The 17828-nt window shown below is 39.1% G+C and overlaps 2 protein-coding genes across 2 annotated transcripts; one reads left to right on the top strand and one right to left on the bottom strand.

Moving 5' to 3' along the window:
• Positions 1 to 7783: 7783 nt before the first annotated feature.
• Positions 7784 to 13485, top strand: LOC139659084 (SLC35A4 upstream open reading frame protein-like). The gene is made up of 3 exons (XM_071537306.1): positions 7784 to 7824; positions 8867 to 8965; positions 9923 to 13485. The coding sequence occupies exons 1-3, from the start codon at positions 7810 to 7812 to the stop codon at positions 10118 to 10120; spliced, it is 312 nt and encodes a 103-aa protein (XP_071393407.1). The 5' UTR covers positions 7784 to 7809; the 3' UTR covers positions 10121 to 13485.
• cd74b (CD74 molecule, major histocompatibility complex, class II invariant chain b) lies at positions 13305 to 17723 on the bottom strand. The gene is made up of 8 exons (XM_071537305.1): positions 17603 to 17723; positions 17375 to 17472; positions 16141 to 16310; positions 15404 to 15474; positions 15136 to 15169; positions 14748 to 14972; positions 14212 to 14259; positions 13305 to 14046 (listed from the first exon to the last, which is right to left on the bottom strand). Exons 2-8 carry the CDS (start codon positions 17458 to 17460, stop codon positions 14039 to 14041), a joined length of 642 nt encoding a protein of 213 aa, XP_071393406.1. The 5' UTR covers positions 17461 to 17472; positions 17603 to 17723; the 3' UTR covers positions 13305 to 14038.
• Between the last annotated feature and the right edge of the window lie 105 nt (positions 17724 to 17828).

Below are 17828 nucleotides of genomic sequence, written 5' to 3'. Positions count from 1 at the left end.
ATGTTGTTTGCTGCCTACAAGTGTAATCATGTTCTCTCTGTCTGTCTCCCTCTCTTCCAACCACTCCTGACTTAATTCTGAATCCTGACTTAATATTTTTCTGCCTTTCTCTCTCCTTTGGCTATATGGACCACTAGGTACTATCACTGGCTGCGCACATGCACACAAACACACACATACACACACGTGCTCACACACACACCCACACCCTGGCACAGTACAGCAGTGTGGTGCAGTGAGGCTGCAGTACCTCTCCTCTTCTTACCTTGACCCATTCTGCCAGAGAAGCAACAGAGCTTAAAAACTTTAATTGGCTTATAACTGGCATCTGGACAAAACCACACATGTACACGCTGACATGCATGGGTACACGTGCGTGCACGCACACACACACACACACACACACACACACACACACACACACACACACACACACACACCATCCAAACGTTCTAATCATTAGTGGCAAACAGCCAGCGCACGTTAACTCTCTGAAATTGAATGAATCCATTTTAATCGCCTGCCTTGACTCCGTGTTACTGGTGCGTTGAATTCCTTAATATACATCAAATTGCACATAGTCAGCCATATACAGTACCAACACAAATATACACTACTCATTATATGGTTAAATATGATTGGTGTGACAGTGCTTCAAATATATTTAAAAATGCCAGCATATAATGCAAGGAAAGTATAAAATCAGGAATCATTTGTCCCTTTCAGGTATGTAGTAAGTTGAACTTAATTCATGGTGATGACAAAAAAGGAACAAAAAAGATTATTTTTAGTTAATTGACATCCGTGATGCAGGTAATCTGAATGTAGTTCCATTTTGTAGCCTCCGTCCAACAGAATTCATCACTCATCATCATCATTATCACTATCGGCATGGTGGAAGAAGTACATAAATACTTCACTTAGGTATAAAGAAGTAAAAATGGAATAGAATATTACTCAAGTAAAATTTAATATTGCAGTATTTACTACCAGAATTAGGCCTACTTAATTATCATACACATTACCAGAAGTACTTCAATATCAGACATACACATTGCCAGAAGCACTTAAGACTTAGACATTCCATAATGTTCTTTGTATCTCTATCTCAGTGCTTAGCAGCATTCAATCATCAGTGCAATAATCTCTAAAGGTTATATTAAAGGGATTAGCGGTCCACTTCTGCTTGTTCTAATTGCCTCTTACATTTTGCAAGCTCACACATCGAAAGTGACGGATTTCCATTAACTTATTACATTTTGTATGCAAAATCTTTTTCTCCTTAGTGTTCGACAATTGTAGTGGAGGGAAAAGTAGGATACAATGAAATGTGGTTGTGTTTCAAGTCCCTGTGATGGAAATAATCAAGTACATTACACAAAGCTGAGTAAATTTACTGAGTTACATGATTCCACCCCTGTATACAGAGAGACTTCAGAGAGCTTCACAGTCTGTTGTGGAGGGCTCAGGCAGGATTTATTGCCATGTCTGTATCTCACCATACAGGTGGAAGTTGGAGGGAACATTTAGAAAGAGGATATATTGCAGCACTAACTGCTAATCTGCTCTCAGTCACATCTCAGCGCTTCTTAGGAAATTAACTGACTGATGTATTTATGTAGATGTCTTTATAATGCCCTAGATCTCTAGACTGTTAAATAAATGGAAAGCTGCAGCAGTCATTTCAGATTTGATCAGTAGCTTATCGTCCTCTCTTAAAAACCTCTCCAGTTTAATGCTTCCTATACAAAGGGCTCAGCCTCAGCTAGCTAGGAGGAGGCTGAAGCAGGGAGCCTGCACTGCCCATACAAATGATCCTGGACTACTATTTGCATTTCTATGGTCCAGACTAATCTATAGGACACTTGCTTGCACTGGTTTTAATGTCTGTACATTCAGCGGCACATATCGGCCCAATTTCCCCACAGGGCTCATTAAAATTTCATCTTATCTTATCTTAAAGGTCTGCAACAAGATGTACTGTTTTCCCTCCGGCCATAAGTGGGGGTTAATTGTGCTGCCTAGCTTTATTCCCTGCCAGTCAAAAGTTTTTAAGTTCAAGCCCTTTTGTTGGCAAGCAGCCACCCTGCTGAAGTGTCATTGAGCAAGGGACCGGTGCTGGGGATGCTGCTTTGAAAATACTGTTTGACAATTACCAGTTATTTCACATAAGAAGAAAGTAAACTACACCAAAGCTAACCCCAAGAGAAATACATTTTTGTTAACTAAAGTATAGTAGTAATAATAGTTAAAACTACTTTGTAAAACAAATATCATATCTGCAGTGTCATACAAAATCACAAGACTGCAAAAAGGATTTGGATGTTAACAAAAATTGTAATATTTAAAATATATTCTGCAATGAATTTTCACAATGTTGATAATGCCCACACCCTGACAGCTGCCAGAAACTAGAGCCTGGAGGAAAATGCAAATCAAATGAACCCAAACTGGGCTCGTCACAGAGAAAAAATGGAAGGATTGTTCATTTGCGGTTCTATGGAAATTTAAAGTAAAGAAATAAAAGGGTCTTTGTAACATCTGACTTGTTCAACCTTGACAGGATAAAGAAATTAAATTCCTTTTTTTCATTGATTCATTGACTTCACCTGCTTATTCCTATTCAGGGTCAGGGGGGCTGGAGCATATCCCAGCATGCATTGGGCAGAAGGCAGGGAAGGCAAACACAATAAAAATGTTCTCAATCACTTCCATATTTGCTTACCATTCTTCCTTGTGTTTCTGTGTGATTAGAAACATTACTCTCTTCAATGAGACAAAGAATCTGCATTTCAATTCACGTCACCAGTTCAAACTGGAGACCTTGGCTTTAGCTGTCACACTCTTTCCAGTAACATATCATTTTTTGGTTTGAACCACACTCCATCTCAACACTGCTGAGTCATGTGCATTCGTGAGGAAGCTCACGTCTCGTACCAATCTAATCTAAAAAGTGGGCTCTTTTAGTCCCATTGTATTCCAATCACATTTCCCTCTGCTAGCAAAGTGTATCACTGAGCCATCAGAGGAAACTGCAGCTGAATACTGAACACGGAGGTCAATGAGGGAACTTAACTGAACACGAGCCAATTCAACTCACAAAAACATTGAGCCACACTAAGTGGCTTTCCAATTTAAGCCGTGGAGAAATGCATCACATTATCTGCCACACGTAGGAAGTGTCTGTCTGATGAAATGCTTCATTACGCCATATTGGTTCAAAAGTGATCTTTGAACCAAAACTCTCTACAAATTAACACTAACCAATTACATCCAAATGAAATCAGATTGCAACATTACACAGTCTAACAACACGATGCAATGAAATGCAACGCAACACAATAGAACACAACACAACACAATTTTCATCATATAATCTTATCTAACACAACAATGCAGCAGAACTAAGGTGAAAAAGCTGCAAGGCTCCTGTAGTATGACACTTGTTATGAAACCATAACTTAAACAAAATAGCCAATGGGGGCCAATGTGTATACACACACAATGATAAAGATCAATCTCCAGCAATAGTAATTTCATACCTATAAAATACTTTTTACGGAAAGTCACCCTTTAGCTTTGTAGCTTATGATACTACTGGAAGCTAGGAACATTATTAGGCTATAATATCACAGAGAAAAAGACTAAACGCTAAATGAAAAGGTGATTCGTTTTACTGGGTAGCCACTGATCTCTCCTAACTGCCACTAGTCAATGGTCACGCGTCTCTCTTTATAAGAGAGGAAATTATTACACTTCTCCCCCTCTGTTCCAACACAGTTATAACAACTAACTGAACAGCATATGACTTAACATGATAGCAAAGAGACCAACAACAATGGCATCAGCCAGTCTCAAGCACTAACACAGCAGTTGGTTCATTTTGAAGACTGGCTAAGCGACCTGAAATATGATAAATGCTGCAGTGATTGTGTCATCTACTGAACAGTGCAGGTAACTACCATTGAAACTGAATGAGGACCCAAAGTGAATGGAAGTCTATGAAATTTGTCCCCCAAAAACTACCTCCTTATGGACAAACACACATACTGTTTAGATGTTCTCCAGCTAGTGGTGAGCGTAAAGACAGCCTCAGAAAGCAGCAGTCACTGGGGAATTCTTTGCTGCTGTGGCCGATCTGTGACAAGAAATAAGAGGCTGTTCTGATGTTCTGCACAATACTGGTAGCTTGCATGAGTCTTGTCATTCTCGCCTTTGACCTCTCCAATCACTGAGCAATTTACCCCCATTGACTGAATGTTTTTTGGTTGTCACAGCATTAGTTTGGTAAACAGATAGAAACCGCTTGACACAAAAAGCCACTGTCTCTTCAGAATATAAAATATTATATAGTAAAAAAAAAGTAAAAGTAAAAATACAAACTTTTAATAATTCTCAAGAAACATAGTCTGACTAAAATCCTACTGTCTACCTAACTGCTGTAGACTGCAGCTGAGATACTGGAATTGGTGTGCCCAGTACTAAAATACATATACACATATACATATTGTGCTCAAGGTTGCTTACAGTAACACTCTCGCTTCCCCAGTCCAGTGAATTTTCAGTTGAATGACTGCATCCTGATACCTGTGATATCTGCCTGCTACATATAACAAACTATGGCCACATTACTGTCTACAGAGGCAATCAATCAATTTATAAACAGTGTAGTGTACCCAGTAAACTGACTAAAGAGAGAATTCAGAGTGTTCATAATCTGCTGCAGACAGAACTATTGTCTTTATGCCCTGTAAAGATTAATGTGCGCACATTACTTTCTGTTCCCAGCCTCTGAATTATGATTGCTTTCTCTGCATGCTACCTCTGCACAAACAATCCCTGTAATTACTGTTTACAGTGCTGTGGCATTCATCCTAAACCCTCTCACTGTTGTCCCATGGCTCAAACAACTGAACAAGAGTAAAAATTCAGCCAGAGTTAAAAACAAACCTTAATCACAAAGCCATAAAAGTCACAGTTAGTTATTGTTTTATTGTTCACCAAATGTACATGATTTTTTATGTTCTTCATCATTTCGCTGCCTAATTCAAGCACTTTGTGAGCACAGCAGCTTGCGAGAGATTTTGTTTGCTTCTCCACAACTCAAACTGACACTAACACAAGTCCATCATCTGCCTCCAGGATCAAATCTTATAGGATCACATCATCCCAAAACAAATCACAGTAATGCCTGCACCACATGCTTCTGTGCCCTTTCCTTTACAATGGCATCCAAAGATTAGTCAGCCAAGTATGCCTCAGCCAAGATCAATAACTCCCCCAAAACGATCGACAACAGTGAAGATCAAAGGGACCTTACCTCCATCGCTCCTTCCAGCTCCTAAACGCCTGCAGTCCAACGGAGTGTGCGGACGGTATTTCACCATATGCAAAACCATGCAGTCTCTTTTGTTCCAGATTTAAAACATCATTAAACACTGTGCCCCATATCAGATTGGCCCCGTGACGAACCTGAATAAAGCAAGGTAATGGACAATGTGTTCTGCCGAATGAGAAGATTAACTGCCTTCATGCCCTCTTGAGTCCAAAAAGTGCTACAGAAGAAACTAAACAGCGTTTAAAAGTTGGACGAGGATGAAGCAGCAGTATTCTGTGATCGCTGCTAATCAGAGGGTGTAGCATTAATACTACATAATGCCATTTGAGACCTATCAAGGCATAATCAGAGGCTAAATTAATCTTTTAATCTTAAACCTCAGTGGAATGGTCTAATATTAGACATTTTTACATAATATATGAAACCTTCTCTCTTGCAGTTTCAGTCTTTCTCTCTTTCTTTTGCTCTCTTCCTCTCCTCCTCAGTCTCTTTCTGTCTCTCTCAGAAGTTGGATCACTCTCTTGCTCTCTTTTCATCTTTAATACTTTTACATTCTCTCTCAATATTAATGATAACTTTATTCGCACAGCACTTTCTAAAAAACTATTTTTAAAAAGTGCTTTACATACAATAAAACACAAAGAGACAGTGATATAAAAGTATCACAATTAAATAAAATAGAGTTGGATAAAAAGTATGGAAAAAAAGCAAGAAAAATAACAAATGGTAATGAGCTGCATTAAATAGTTTAAATAGAGCTGCACACATAGTTGTGTTCAAAAAGAAAAGGAATAAAAGGTAATACAAGAGACGCACAACTAGAAACAAACAGAGATACAGCTAAACACAGAGAGCATTTGACATAAGTGTGTGCCTAATCATGTCCACTAATGAGATAGTAATATGTAAATAAATAAAAACAAGTAACAAAGTGACAAATAAAATGGAAATACAACTAGAAGGAGCAATATCTCAATATCCTTCCCTGCCTCCCTCTCTTTGTCTCTCTCTACCTCCCTTTATGCCACTATATTTTGCTCTATTTTGTCAATTCGTTGTCTATTCTCACATTCTCTCCATCTCTTGCACCTCCTCTCACTCAACTCTATTCTCTGTCGTTCACTCTCTCTCAATCTCTCTGCACATACCACTTGTGACTTATCATCCAGGCACTCTCATACTTACAGGGGGAAAATAGTATGATGGCCAACCTTAATTAAAAGGCCCAATACTGGACATTTCTTTTAACACAACACTTTAACACTCCATACTCTCCATCATCTTTGTTCCTTCATCTTGCTGTGAGTTGTTACAGCGCCGGTGAGGAGACAGCGTGAGTTTAACAGCTCTGATTAATGAGAGCATCTCAGTGCTTCCGTGACACTCTCTCCTTCTGTCTCACTAATTATTTACTCCACCTCTCTCTCTCTCTCTCGCTCTCTTTCCCTCCTTCTCCCCTACAGTATGTCTCCATCCTTTCTCTCTCTTGCTGTCCCTCTCTCTCTCTCTCTCTCTCTCTCTCTCTCTCTCAAAGGAATAGACCAGGCAGACCCTCCAGCACCAGTAAAAAGCTCACACTGTACAGGCTGTGTGGAAGAAGATAATGAGCCTGCTTTAAGACATGGCTGAGCAGTTAGGAGTCAGAAGAAGGATGTTTAGTTGTTCTGTCACAACTAGACATACTGTAGATGTAATATCTGAAAAGGAATGGAGAAAGAGGGACAAGTATATCTGAACTATCCGTTGGCATGATGCAAAGCCCACTAGTGACACAGATAGTAGACTAGGCTACTGTGCTTCTTCAGAATAGAAAGAATATAATTTATGGTGATAATATTGTGAGTCTCAAGGCATGTGGGGGTTGGTGGCAATTTTTCAAAATTTGCTCTACAACATGAAAAGGCTTTGTAAATCACATTATCAAGGCACAAGAGTTATTGAATGAAGGTCTGAGAGTGGCAAGGTGGATGGAAGGACAATTTTGGCATTCAGGAATCATCATATACTGAATTAATCACTGGAACTTGGAATTGGAAAAGCTTTTACATTGGTGTATGGAGGGATAAGAAGCTGTTAAACTAATGAGGCCAGGGCATTGTGAGCTGCCTGCTGGTAAAAAAAGGTTTGTGGGGAAATGTATGATGAGTTGTCCAATTATGGTAACCCTGAAACATACATAGGCTAGTTAGCGTTATTTTGCACTGTGAGCAATATAGTAAAAGTTTGGGGAATTATGTGCAGTGTCATAGGTTTCTTCGTTTTTATTCAGGCAGAAATGAAAATTATCAGCTTACTGTGAAGAAAATCTGTTTTGGTTTTTTTGCACCCTAGACTAGGTAAATATCCATACAGCACGTCCAAGATGTTCACGGGTGTACCAGTGGAGGGCAGTAAGGCTGTTGGACGGATTTAACCTACCGCAAATCCACAAGAAGAAGAAGTACGGAATAGCAACACACGAGCAAGAAATCATGGCCGACGACAAGGTTGGTGTCCTCAACTTTGTACTTTAACTTTGAAGTGTAGAGATTTATTTTCACTGTAATACTGTGGCAAGACACCTAACCTTTCATTCAGTGGTCATCAACTAGCTAACAGCTTGCTCATGTAGTTAGATAGCTTGTATGCTAACGTTAGCTGGGAAGCACAATGTAGCAATCTAACGTTAGTTAGTCAGCTAGCTAACTAAGTTAAGTTAACAATAATGTTAATAAACGATAACCAGCTGTATTTGTTCAGCACATTTCTTATTAAAGTTATACAATGCTGTGAATAAAACAAACATTAACAAGGAGTTAGCTAGTATATTGGCAAGACTTGCACAGCTAAGTCATAAGCTAACTACAAAAAAAGTTAGCCTAACTTGTGGAAGTTTGTTGCCTGCTAACTTAACCTAGCTAACTTCCCTTGTTACTGAGGCGAGCAGTTGGCACTGTATGTAACGTTAATCCTAATGAGGAAAATGACCTATAATTCTTAATGAGTTTATTTGGCTTGCTAACCTTGAACTCAAATTGTAACATGACAGCTTTTCACTGTTGCCAGGTCAAGGAAAAATTTCCAGTCAAACAGTTAAATAGGCTAACCTACATGTCAGCAAAATGTTGTGTTTTTGCTGACAGCTCATTGGCTCTGGCTGTCATTTGATTATAATCACCTGTTCATTTATTACAATCACCTGTTATTTTCCGACCAACCTTGATGTAACAGAATGATATGAATAGATTAACACTAACAATTAACATTAACAATTCCGCATGCCCAGATGTGTTGGGCTGTTATGCATTAGCTGCATTGTTTGTAAATCTAATAGTAGATTATATTAGCAAATGAGGTTCTGTGGGTTAGTATTTAGTTTCAGTTTTTTTCATACACTTCTTTTGTCTTAGTAACATACAATGAAAATTAATGCCAAAATGTCTTATCGTGGCCAGGTTTAGTCTTAGTTTCAGGAAACTCTAGTCAGCTTTAATAACCCTGTTGTTGTTGTTGCTGGTTGTGTGTGTGTGTGTGTGTGTGTGTGTGTAGAGTCCTCTGGGCCAGCTGAAGGACCTGGTGGAGCTGAAGGACCAGCTGGAGGACATCCAGAGAAGAGTGGAGGATGAGATGCAGGCTGGGATACCTCCAGTAAGACACACCCAGGCACAAACATGTACATACACAGGATACATTATATAAAAGTTGCGACTCAGGAGACCTGGCTTACATTAGAGCTCCACTACCAGCATCATGTCGTGTTTCCATCAGCGGTGCGTGCTCCACAGAGCACATTGACTTTTGAATGGATACACCAGAAAAACAATCAATTCACCTTTACTTGAATGAGGAAGAACGCGTGCGTCAGCCATCGAGAATTGAACCTCGGTGATTTTTTTAGCTTGAACGCAGCCATCGGACACAACGCAACGTGAATGCAACGCGAGCAGTGGAGCATCTTTCACTGCTGGTAAAGGAATCATTCCTTCGATGGCTGATGTCTGATGGTTGTAGTGGAGCAGGGCCGTTAGACTGCCACATAAAAACTACTGGTTTGTGGACATGACCTAGACTACCAAGTACAAAAACTAGAAGCCTGTGAATAGGGCCTGGGCATATAAAAGCAATATAAAAGCCATTAGCTGTTAATACCCATTATAGGCTAGCGCAGCATCTGGCATTTGTTCACTACTGTGAAATGATTCCTGTCTGTAGTGCTCAAATACACACACGAGGTATGCCTTAGACAGCTTTTTTTACCACTAGATTTTGCATTTCCTGAATAAGGAAAAAATATATATATTTGGCTCTTTAATTGCAGTTTCAGGGTTGGCTTTGTTTTATTCAGATATTTCTCAGGATTTCAGCTTAATTTCTAATTAAGATTCCTGTTTATCCTAGCATTATAAGGACCATTCCACTCTAAATATTATGTTAAACTGTCAAATGCCTAATTCAATTCAATATTCAACATTATTTCCATTTTCATTTGTTTAATCTGTTTATCTTTCTTTCTTTCTCTCTCTCTCTTTCTTTCTCTCTCTTTCTCTTTCTCTTTCTCTTTCTCTTTCTCTTTCTCTTTCTCTTTCTCTCCTCTCCTCTCTTCAGGGTGGCAGTCTGCTGGCTTCTCCTTTCCTGAAGGGTTTTCTGGCTGGCTACATCGTTGCCAGGCTCCGCTCCTCAGCGTTGCTGGGCGTCGCCGTAGGAACGTGTACAGGAATCTATGCAGCACAGAATTACGCCGTGCCCAACATCGAAAATACTGTGAGAGACTATATCAGCGGCCTGAAAGGACGAAGCAAATGAGAGGAGAAGAGGAGATGAAGAGAAGAAGAAGAGAGGAGGAGAGAGACCTAACTTGTACCAGAGGGGAGTGCCAGTACTGCATACAGAAACGAATATCCATTCGAAAAGGTTTTAAATGTTTTCACTAACACTTGATATCACCTCCCACATAGATGAGTAATAGATAAGCCAGCTCATACCATAAGGTAAAACAGTGATCCTTTCATTTTTTTCAAATACAGTTCAACCTTGCTTATCCGAACCGTTTGGGTATGGAGAATGTTTGAACTAGTGAATGACTGAAATACATTAAAAAAAGATTGAAAATATTAACATGCATGCACATTTGAAAATATTGAACTATTATATAAGTATTTTCACAATGTGATTGATAAATGAGGTTTGGGTAAACCGCTCGTAAAAAAAAAAAAGAAATTCACTAATTTGCACAGTTCTGCTGAACTGGTAATAGTTTCAGACTAGGGAGAGTTTGTTGAAATTGGCTCAGATAAATTGCATAAAGAAGCACAGTGCTTCTCAACACAGCTTCTCTATGCAGTTCATTGTGTCAAAACTGGCGGGTTTAACTTAGGAGTGGTACCTAAAGCCATTTTCTTGTTAGTTTCCACATTGTTTTGCAGGTGTCAGTGCGCTATCTTTGGTGTCCACTACGTAACACATTTTTGAGGATGTGGATGGTTTGTCTTTGTAGGCACAGCCTGCATACCCCTCCATGTGCCTTTAGGTTGATGTTTCACTTTGGTAAAACATTTTCAGTTTTAATTCAAATATCTCTATAGAAGTTCATGGAAAGTCACCTGATAAAATTAGCATCTCTGGAGATCTGTAGTCATCATCACTTTTTTCCTTTCATTTTTACTAGTCTAAAAATTATACTTCTAACACATGTACAAACAAGGAAAAGTAATCCAGGAATCCAGGTTATGTTTCGCCATGTGTCCTAAATCATACTGTTGAAGTAATTTGCAGTTACTGATATCAAATGTTGGGGAACACACAGGTGACAGTGGATCGTCACGGTGGCTGATGTTGGAGGTTGACTGCTCATAGTCTCCAATAGAGGTTTGAGAGATGAAAAGTGAAAATGTATACCATAGTGAAGTACTACTTTAAAGCTGTAGTTTTAATTGCACTTCTTGGGGTATTTAACATAACAGGGATGTGTGTGGGCAAAGGTTTAATGTAAAAAAATATATATATATATTAAGGGTGCCCAGTCTGGATTTAATGTAATCATCTCTTGCCATATGTGCAATAGCCTGTCCTGATGGGATTTGGCTTTCTATTTTATATGCTGGAAATTAGTTGTTCTATGCTTGTAGGTATTTTAGGGATGAAAGCTAGTTACTTTGAATGGAAAAACAATCATTTTGTCATTAGGGTTTTTTTTGGGGTGTTATTTTATCTCATCAATATCAAAGTATACTGTTGAGTCAGATCAGTGCCATTCTTCAGTGACAAAACAATGCTTAAACTGTAGTGTCTATATCATGGGTTTGTGTATTTAAGGTATTGAATGCATAGGTTACTAGAGTTTACCCTGAGGTTTCAGTGATTAAGATGATAGCTGGGTGGGTTTCTGCATGGGGATGTTGTGTTGGAAGACTTTAAAGTGACCTTTATGAACATAAATAATGCTGCTGCTTGAGACTACTCTGAAAACATAATGCACAGAAAAAAAACATTTCAGTATCAAGCTGAGAAGATAAGGAAAAAAGTTGGCACTATATTTTACATGGAATTAGAGTTGGAATTTTCATTTTGCTTAGGTGGACCACCTAAAAGTTAACATGGGGTTTTCCCTATGTTTTAAACTCACAAATGGGGCCTATATACGCTATTTGCTGCCTGATGCCACAGTACTGTACCAATACAACCGTGAAAGTCTCCAGTTTATAGTAAACATTTATATAGTCTAATACTACATAATCTCTAGAGCAGGGACAACAAAACATTCAAACTGGAGAGCCAAAGGACAAAACAATAACAGGTGGAGGGCCACAGGGTTTCTCAGGTCATCCTGTCTTTTAACGTGCCTGTTGGAAGCCAACCTACATCAAATATTATTTCTTCACAATAGACCAAATCGTTTCACTCTCTGGAAGCTTGAAGCACCAAATAGTTGTTTGAGGTCTTGTTGACCCGACTTTAGGCAGTTCTGCTTTTTTTGTTTTTGTTTAATCAAATTTCAGTCAGTGAAGTATTAGGTTTCCTTCACTCTATTGCAATTTAATTAAGAATTGAACAGTTTACTTTTAAGCAGTTGTGTATTATTATGGTATGATAATGATGATATTATCATGGTGTACACTATGTGTTGTATTGAGATTTTACTTGGAAAGAGGGAATGGACAGGTTTATGTACAACCCTTAATCCACGATTGAGAGAGAATAGTGCAGTAGCTTCTGTCTGACGAAAACCTTGTTTCTCCAAAAATAGCATTTCACTGATTTAGAGAAAAAAAAATGTTATTGATGACCATACGTTTTTGAAATCATGCAATGATATTTGCATGTTTGTGATTGGCCCTGATCCTGGAACTTATTCTACACACCAAAGATCATATAAATTCCCAATTCAAGAAACAAAAATGCTAAATTGCACTAATGTAGTTTTCACATGACAGAAGTGTAAGTCACCCCTGGCACTGAGTTGCTGCAGTTGAAACGAATGTCAGTGCTGATATGCACAGTCAAACCAGTAACAGGCACTAGACAAAGAAGCCATAAAAGAGAAATTCTAATTGAGCTCAGTTTGAGCTTGTATTCTTCTCATTTTCAAAGTGTACTGTAAGTTTGAAAGTGTACTGTATTTGAAGAATGGATATTGTTCAGTAACTGGAACCCAGTTGGTAACAACTTGTGCCAATTGACAATTATTGTGTTGCTTTATTTTTACTGCATGCTTTTTGTTTTATCAATTACTGTCTATCATGTATCTGCATGTTTTATTTTATTTTCTAAATAGCCTGGTAATGTCTTTCTTTTGAGCTGAATACTTTTATATTCTGTGGCGTTTACAATGACAATTCAATTCATGGTACTTTATTTCACTGGTTAATCTACCCATTCTGCCCAGTCGTCGTGGGTGTGTTGCTGCAGCAAAGCAGGATTATTTGCAACAGCTTTCACCTCATCTGTTCTTAAATCCCATAGAAATAAATGAAAACCATTGAAACTGTCATTGTCCTTAACAGATTTATTTGATGTTAACATAAAATGGGCAAATACAGTTTGCAAGTGTTTTTGTCTTCATGTGGTCTATGCTATGTTTCCCACGTATTATTATGTCAAATTGTGTCCGATTGTATCAATGCTTTCTATAGCAGAATCTCATCCTACATTACCTTTGCTAAACTTGCCCTGACCCAGGTGACCATCCTCTTCATCAGTGAATGTATAATGTGTTGAAAATTAATAAGATGGGTGGACAGATTTTGTTTTCATCTACATTTTGCCTAAAATCTATTGCTAACAAAGATGTAATTACCATTTGTCCTCACCCCACTCAAACTGCTCAACTTGGGACACAACTGGCATATAATAATCATTTTTTAAAAATATGCAAAACAATGAACAAAGCAAATATTTCGAAATCCTTTTTCTAGCCTAGTCTAGTAATATAGATAATTAGGTGTCTGAAAGATGGCGGTATATAATTCCCAGGGTTATGCCTACAATGAAGCAGGATAACATCACATGGGGCCCTGAGGAGGAAAGTTACAATGACTTCATAAAGTTATAGGTAGAAGATATATGAGTACAATGAGAATCCGTTGTAATAAAAAAATATAGAATAGTTTAATAGAGCAGAACCTAAATATGCTGATGCTGATTATAAGTTGACAAAGCAGTATATTGCCATGAATGGAAGTTGAAGCATCACTGGTCTCTTGGACGAGATTCTTTCAGCTTGAATTACTCATCTAAGAAAGAGAAAACACATAGATGATGGATGATGCACTTTCTGAATAGAATGAATTGAAAGTGAAATGAAAGCAACCCTGAGAGAGGCACACAATCATACTGCTCATAGATATTCAGGTATAAATTCACACAAACAACCAAATTGAAAAGAGCTCTGTACTCACCATGGAGCTCCATCATATCAGGCAGAGCCATCACTCTGCTCAGACCTCCTACAGACACAAAGACACAAGTTTGACTGTTAAACCAGGGGTTCTTTAACCTTTTCAGGCTGGACCCAAACAAATGTATTGTTCATTAATGTATAAATGTATTCTCTCAGCTTCAGATCCAGGCTAATTTAAATATACTGCTACTCTTGTAGCTCATTGCAACATATTGCTAATGATTTCCAACAAGTTGGGTTGGGTCTCATTTTAAGTCCTGAAACCAGTCAATTTTGTTAGTCAAGATTACTACTTGATTCAACAATTAACTACTGTAGGAAAACCTGTAGGAAAACAAAGCATGCCCCCTCCCATAAAAAAAACATAAATACAACAATACAAATTGTTAAAAATCGTAAAATGCCTATGAATTTTAAATAAGTCATAATATAAGAACAATAAAATCGATCCCTGATCTACACAGGACTAATGGTGATCAAAATCTTGTTTCAGCCTGACTTTTAAAGGTTTCTGGCCAGTGATGTTTTCCTCACCAGTGGAGACGGCGTTAAAGGCAGTTGCACCGCATTGAGCTGGTCCTTCCTGAAAAGATCCGGGGATCTCCTTCCCGCTGGCTGTGTTCACACACCAGCAGCGTCTTCCCCAGCACTGCTGGGGCCGGTAGCGGCCCTGCTCATCACAGACCGGGCGGAAAGTTGGCAGCTTCACAGGCTTCAGACCAGCAGCCTCCAGCTGGCACTGGGTGGCCTGATCAGGGTCTGAGAGGAGAGGAGAGGAGAGGAGAGGAGAGTTACCTTTTTGAACTTTGGAGGGAACATGGGAGGAAAAGAGGAGGATCTAAATGTAATCCTACTTTCTCTAATGTGTTCACTAGGTAGCTCTCAAGATACATACAGGTATATACAGTATATACATACATACCTAGTCTTTTTTCAGGGGCCTCGGTGGACGCCTCCTGAAATACAAATAGAGACAGAACAGAGAACTCAGAATAAGATGAAGACCACAACATGAACTGGGTTACAGAAAAATAAGGTAAAATTCAAAGCTCAGTGTTTTAAGGAAGGATTTCTTGGAGTATCAATCATGGGCATATACTGTCCACCCAGATTATTAGTTTTTTCTGGGGACCCTATGGGTCATGGATACATGGTTTAAAAAATGCTGGTGATGGTCCGGTTAACTTTACCTCATCAATGGAGTCATCCATCAGTTTGGGCATGATGTTCATGGGCATATGCATCCTCATGGGCACAGAAGCTAGAGACAGAAACAGAGACAAAATGAGTGACAGAGGAAAACAGAGATGGATTGAGAAGGGGAGAGTTAAGAAGAGAAAGTCTCAAAAAAGAGACAGACGGAGAGAGAATAACGTAGAAAGAGGGAGAGACCTAGGTTCAGTCTAGGTCAGTCTGATTCTATAGCCACAGGTTGTATTGGACATACAGCTCCCATAACTGGACCTGCTATTCTGTCCATCTTTTGGAGATACAAGATTTGTTTAGCACACTGACGACGGTTCCATTTGTCTTAAACCAAGGTGAAATTCACAGGTACGTTTCCTTGTTTTTCTATCCTCCTTTGGGAAAGTCCCAGCAATTCACAACAAGAGACAAATTTATTTCAATTGTCTAACCTATCAAAAGTACATCCTTTTTAGCTTTGGGTGAAAAATATGAAGAAATATGAAGACAATCGCTTTGCTTTCATTTTGGTCCCCAGCACTGATTTATCATTAGCCTACTTTGTTTATGATACAAAAATACTGTCATTTTATTCCTCGTTTTATCCTTTCATTCTGTTTTTGCCAGCTTGCAATGTTGCTGAAAAATTATGCTTATCTTACTGTTGCAATTACGGTAAGCTGCTTGCAATAGGACAGTCTGCTAAATGCCTAAAGTGTAAATGTGAAATTTGCCTCCTCACCTGAACTTCCTGACTTCAGCTCATCCTTCATGTTGTTGTTCTGGTCCTTCAGAGATCGGATGTCATTCCTCTGGCTGAGGACGAAGTAGGCCGTCACAGCCTGGCCTGCAATCAGCAGACAGGCCAACAGGGTGAAGCCTGCTACCTTATAGGCCCGGGTCGAACTGCCACTGGGAACCAGAAAGAGAGAGGCACAAGGCAGGCGAAGGGGTGGAAAGGGAAAGGGAAAGAGAAAGAGAGAGGTGGAGAAGGAGAGAAGAGAAAGATATTTAAATGTAGAAATGGAATGAGGAAGGAGAGAGCAAAAGAGAGTGAGAGTGAAAGAGAGACATGAAGGAAGGGGAAGAGAAATACAAATCTTTAGATTTAACGTGGAATGACATGATCATCAGAAAGACAACTGGCTGTGAATGCTAGATAAACAAATGTGGTATCTGGCACTTACAGGCCAAGGTACCTAAATCCTGAGGTGAGAGAAGGAGAGGGGATGAAGAGGGAAGGAGGGAGAGACAGAGGAGAAGGTAAGGGAGGGGTGGAGAGTGTGGAGTATGCATGAGCAAAGTTAGAGAAACAGTGAAACTCTGAAAGCGGAACCTCAGCCACAGTATGTCCGTCACAACCAAAATAAGTGATGAAATCAACAGATTAAATCAGACATCTACCTATAGAGTTTTCACTGAGTTTTTCACATGTGGCTATCACAAGCATAATTTCCTCCTTTTCCCCGTTTGATCACAACAAGTTCACCTTTTGATAGCCTACTCCCATCAGTTAAAATGAAGAGTCCTCCCAACTTCACTGGATATTAATATTACATTAATATAATATTGACTGAGCAACATGGAAATGCTGTAAAAGGCTGATGCTAACTTCTGGATTACAGACTTTGACATCTGTTTTGAATATTCCAAGATGGATCTTTCCCTTTTGAAATTATGTTCACTCTAATGAAAGCAAAACAAAGTTCATAATACAAAATGCTATGAACATATCTATAGGCTTTTTGGTCAGTAAGAAGACTAGATTCAGGCTTAAAATTGAAGATGAGATGAAAAACTCTTTGTGAATATTGTGACCCAGAAAAACAGTTCAGTTAAACCTCAGAAAGGGGACAGTGAAGGTTACATTTATAGTGCTGGAAAAATCACAGAAGTCTCTCTCTCTGTCTCACACACACACACACACACACACACACACACACACACACACACATACACACACAAAAACTCCTTACCCCACTGCTTGTGCTCCGACATTAATGGCCGTCTGCTGGCTAGGAGCTCTGAGAAGAGGCTCACTTTGGGTCTGGGGGTCCGACATCTTCACTCACACCTAGAAACACACACACACACACACACACACACCAAAATAAATGATTAACATTCTAAGACATATACACACATGGAATCTAAAGATACTTACACAACACACACACACACACACACACACACACACACATTACCTTTGTTCAGGTACCTGGTTGTATCAAAATCAGTGACTAGCCGAGAGTCTGTGAGGTTTAAGAGAGAGAGAGAAGGAACTGAGAGCAACAGGCGGGGAAGCCCACATTCATAACAGCAGTCTGTTTTGTTTTTTTTCTCCACCTGAATTTCTGATTGGTTGGCGTCATCAGTTACCAGAGGCAGACTTTACACTTACTCAGCAGTCATCAAACAGGGTTTAGATTG

This window comes from Centroberyx affinis, unplaced genomic scaffold, assembly GCF_046629955.1.
Source record: "Centroberyx affinis isolate AG114_WGS23_722 - 3 ecotype Tasmania unplaced genomic scaffold, CSIRO-AGI_Caff_v1 ptg003015l_1, whole genome shotgun sequence".
Lineage (NCBI taxonomy): Eukaryota > Metazoa > Chordata > Actinopteri > Beryciformes > Berycidae > Centroberyx > Centroberyx affinis.
This window is presented reverse-complemented; position numbering and strand designations above follow the sequence as displayed.

Bases quoted from the DNA above. Each gene is read 5' to 3' on its own strand.
- LOC139659084 (XM_071537306.1), top strand. The intron at 8,966-9,922 runs GTAAGACACACC...TCCTCTCTTCAG, and splicing joins TGCAGGCTGGGATACCTCCA to GGTGGCAGTCTGCTGGCTTC.
- cd74b (XM_071537305.1), bottom strand. From the start codon at position 17,460: ATGTCGGACCCCCAGACCCAAAGTGAGCCTCTTCTCAGAGCTCCTAGC. The intron at 15,475-16,140 runs GTGAGGAGGCAA...TTCTGTCTCTAG, and splicing joins GCTGAAGTCAGGAAGTTCAG to CTTCTGTGCCCATGAGGATG. The intron at 14,260-14,747 runs GTGAGGAAAACA...TTGTGTCTGTAG, and splicing joins CTTTAACGCCGTCTCCACTG to GAGGTCTGAGCAGAGTGATG.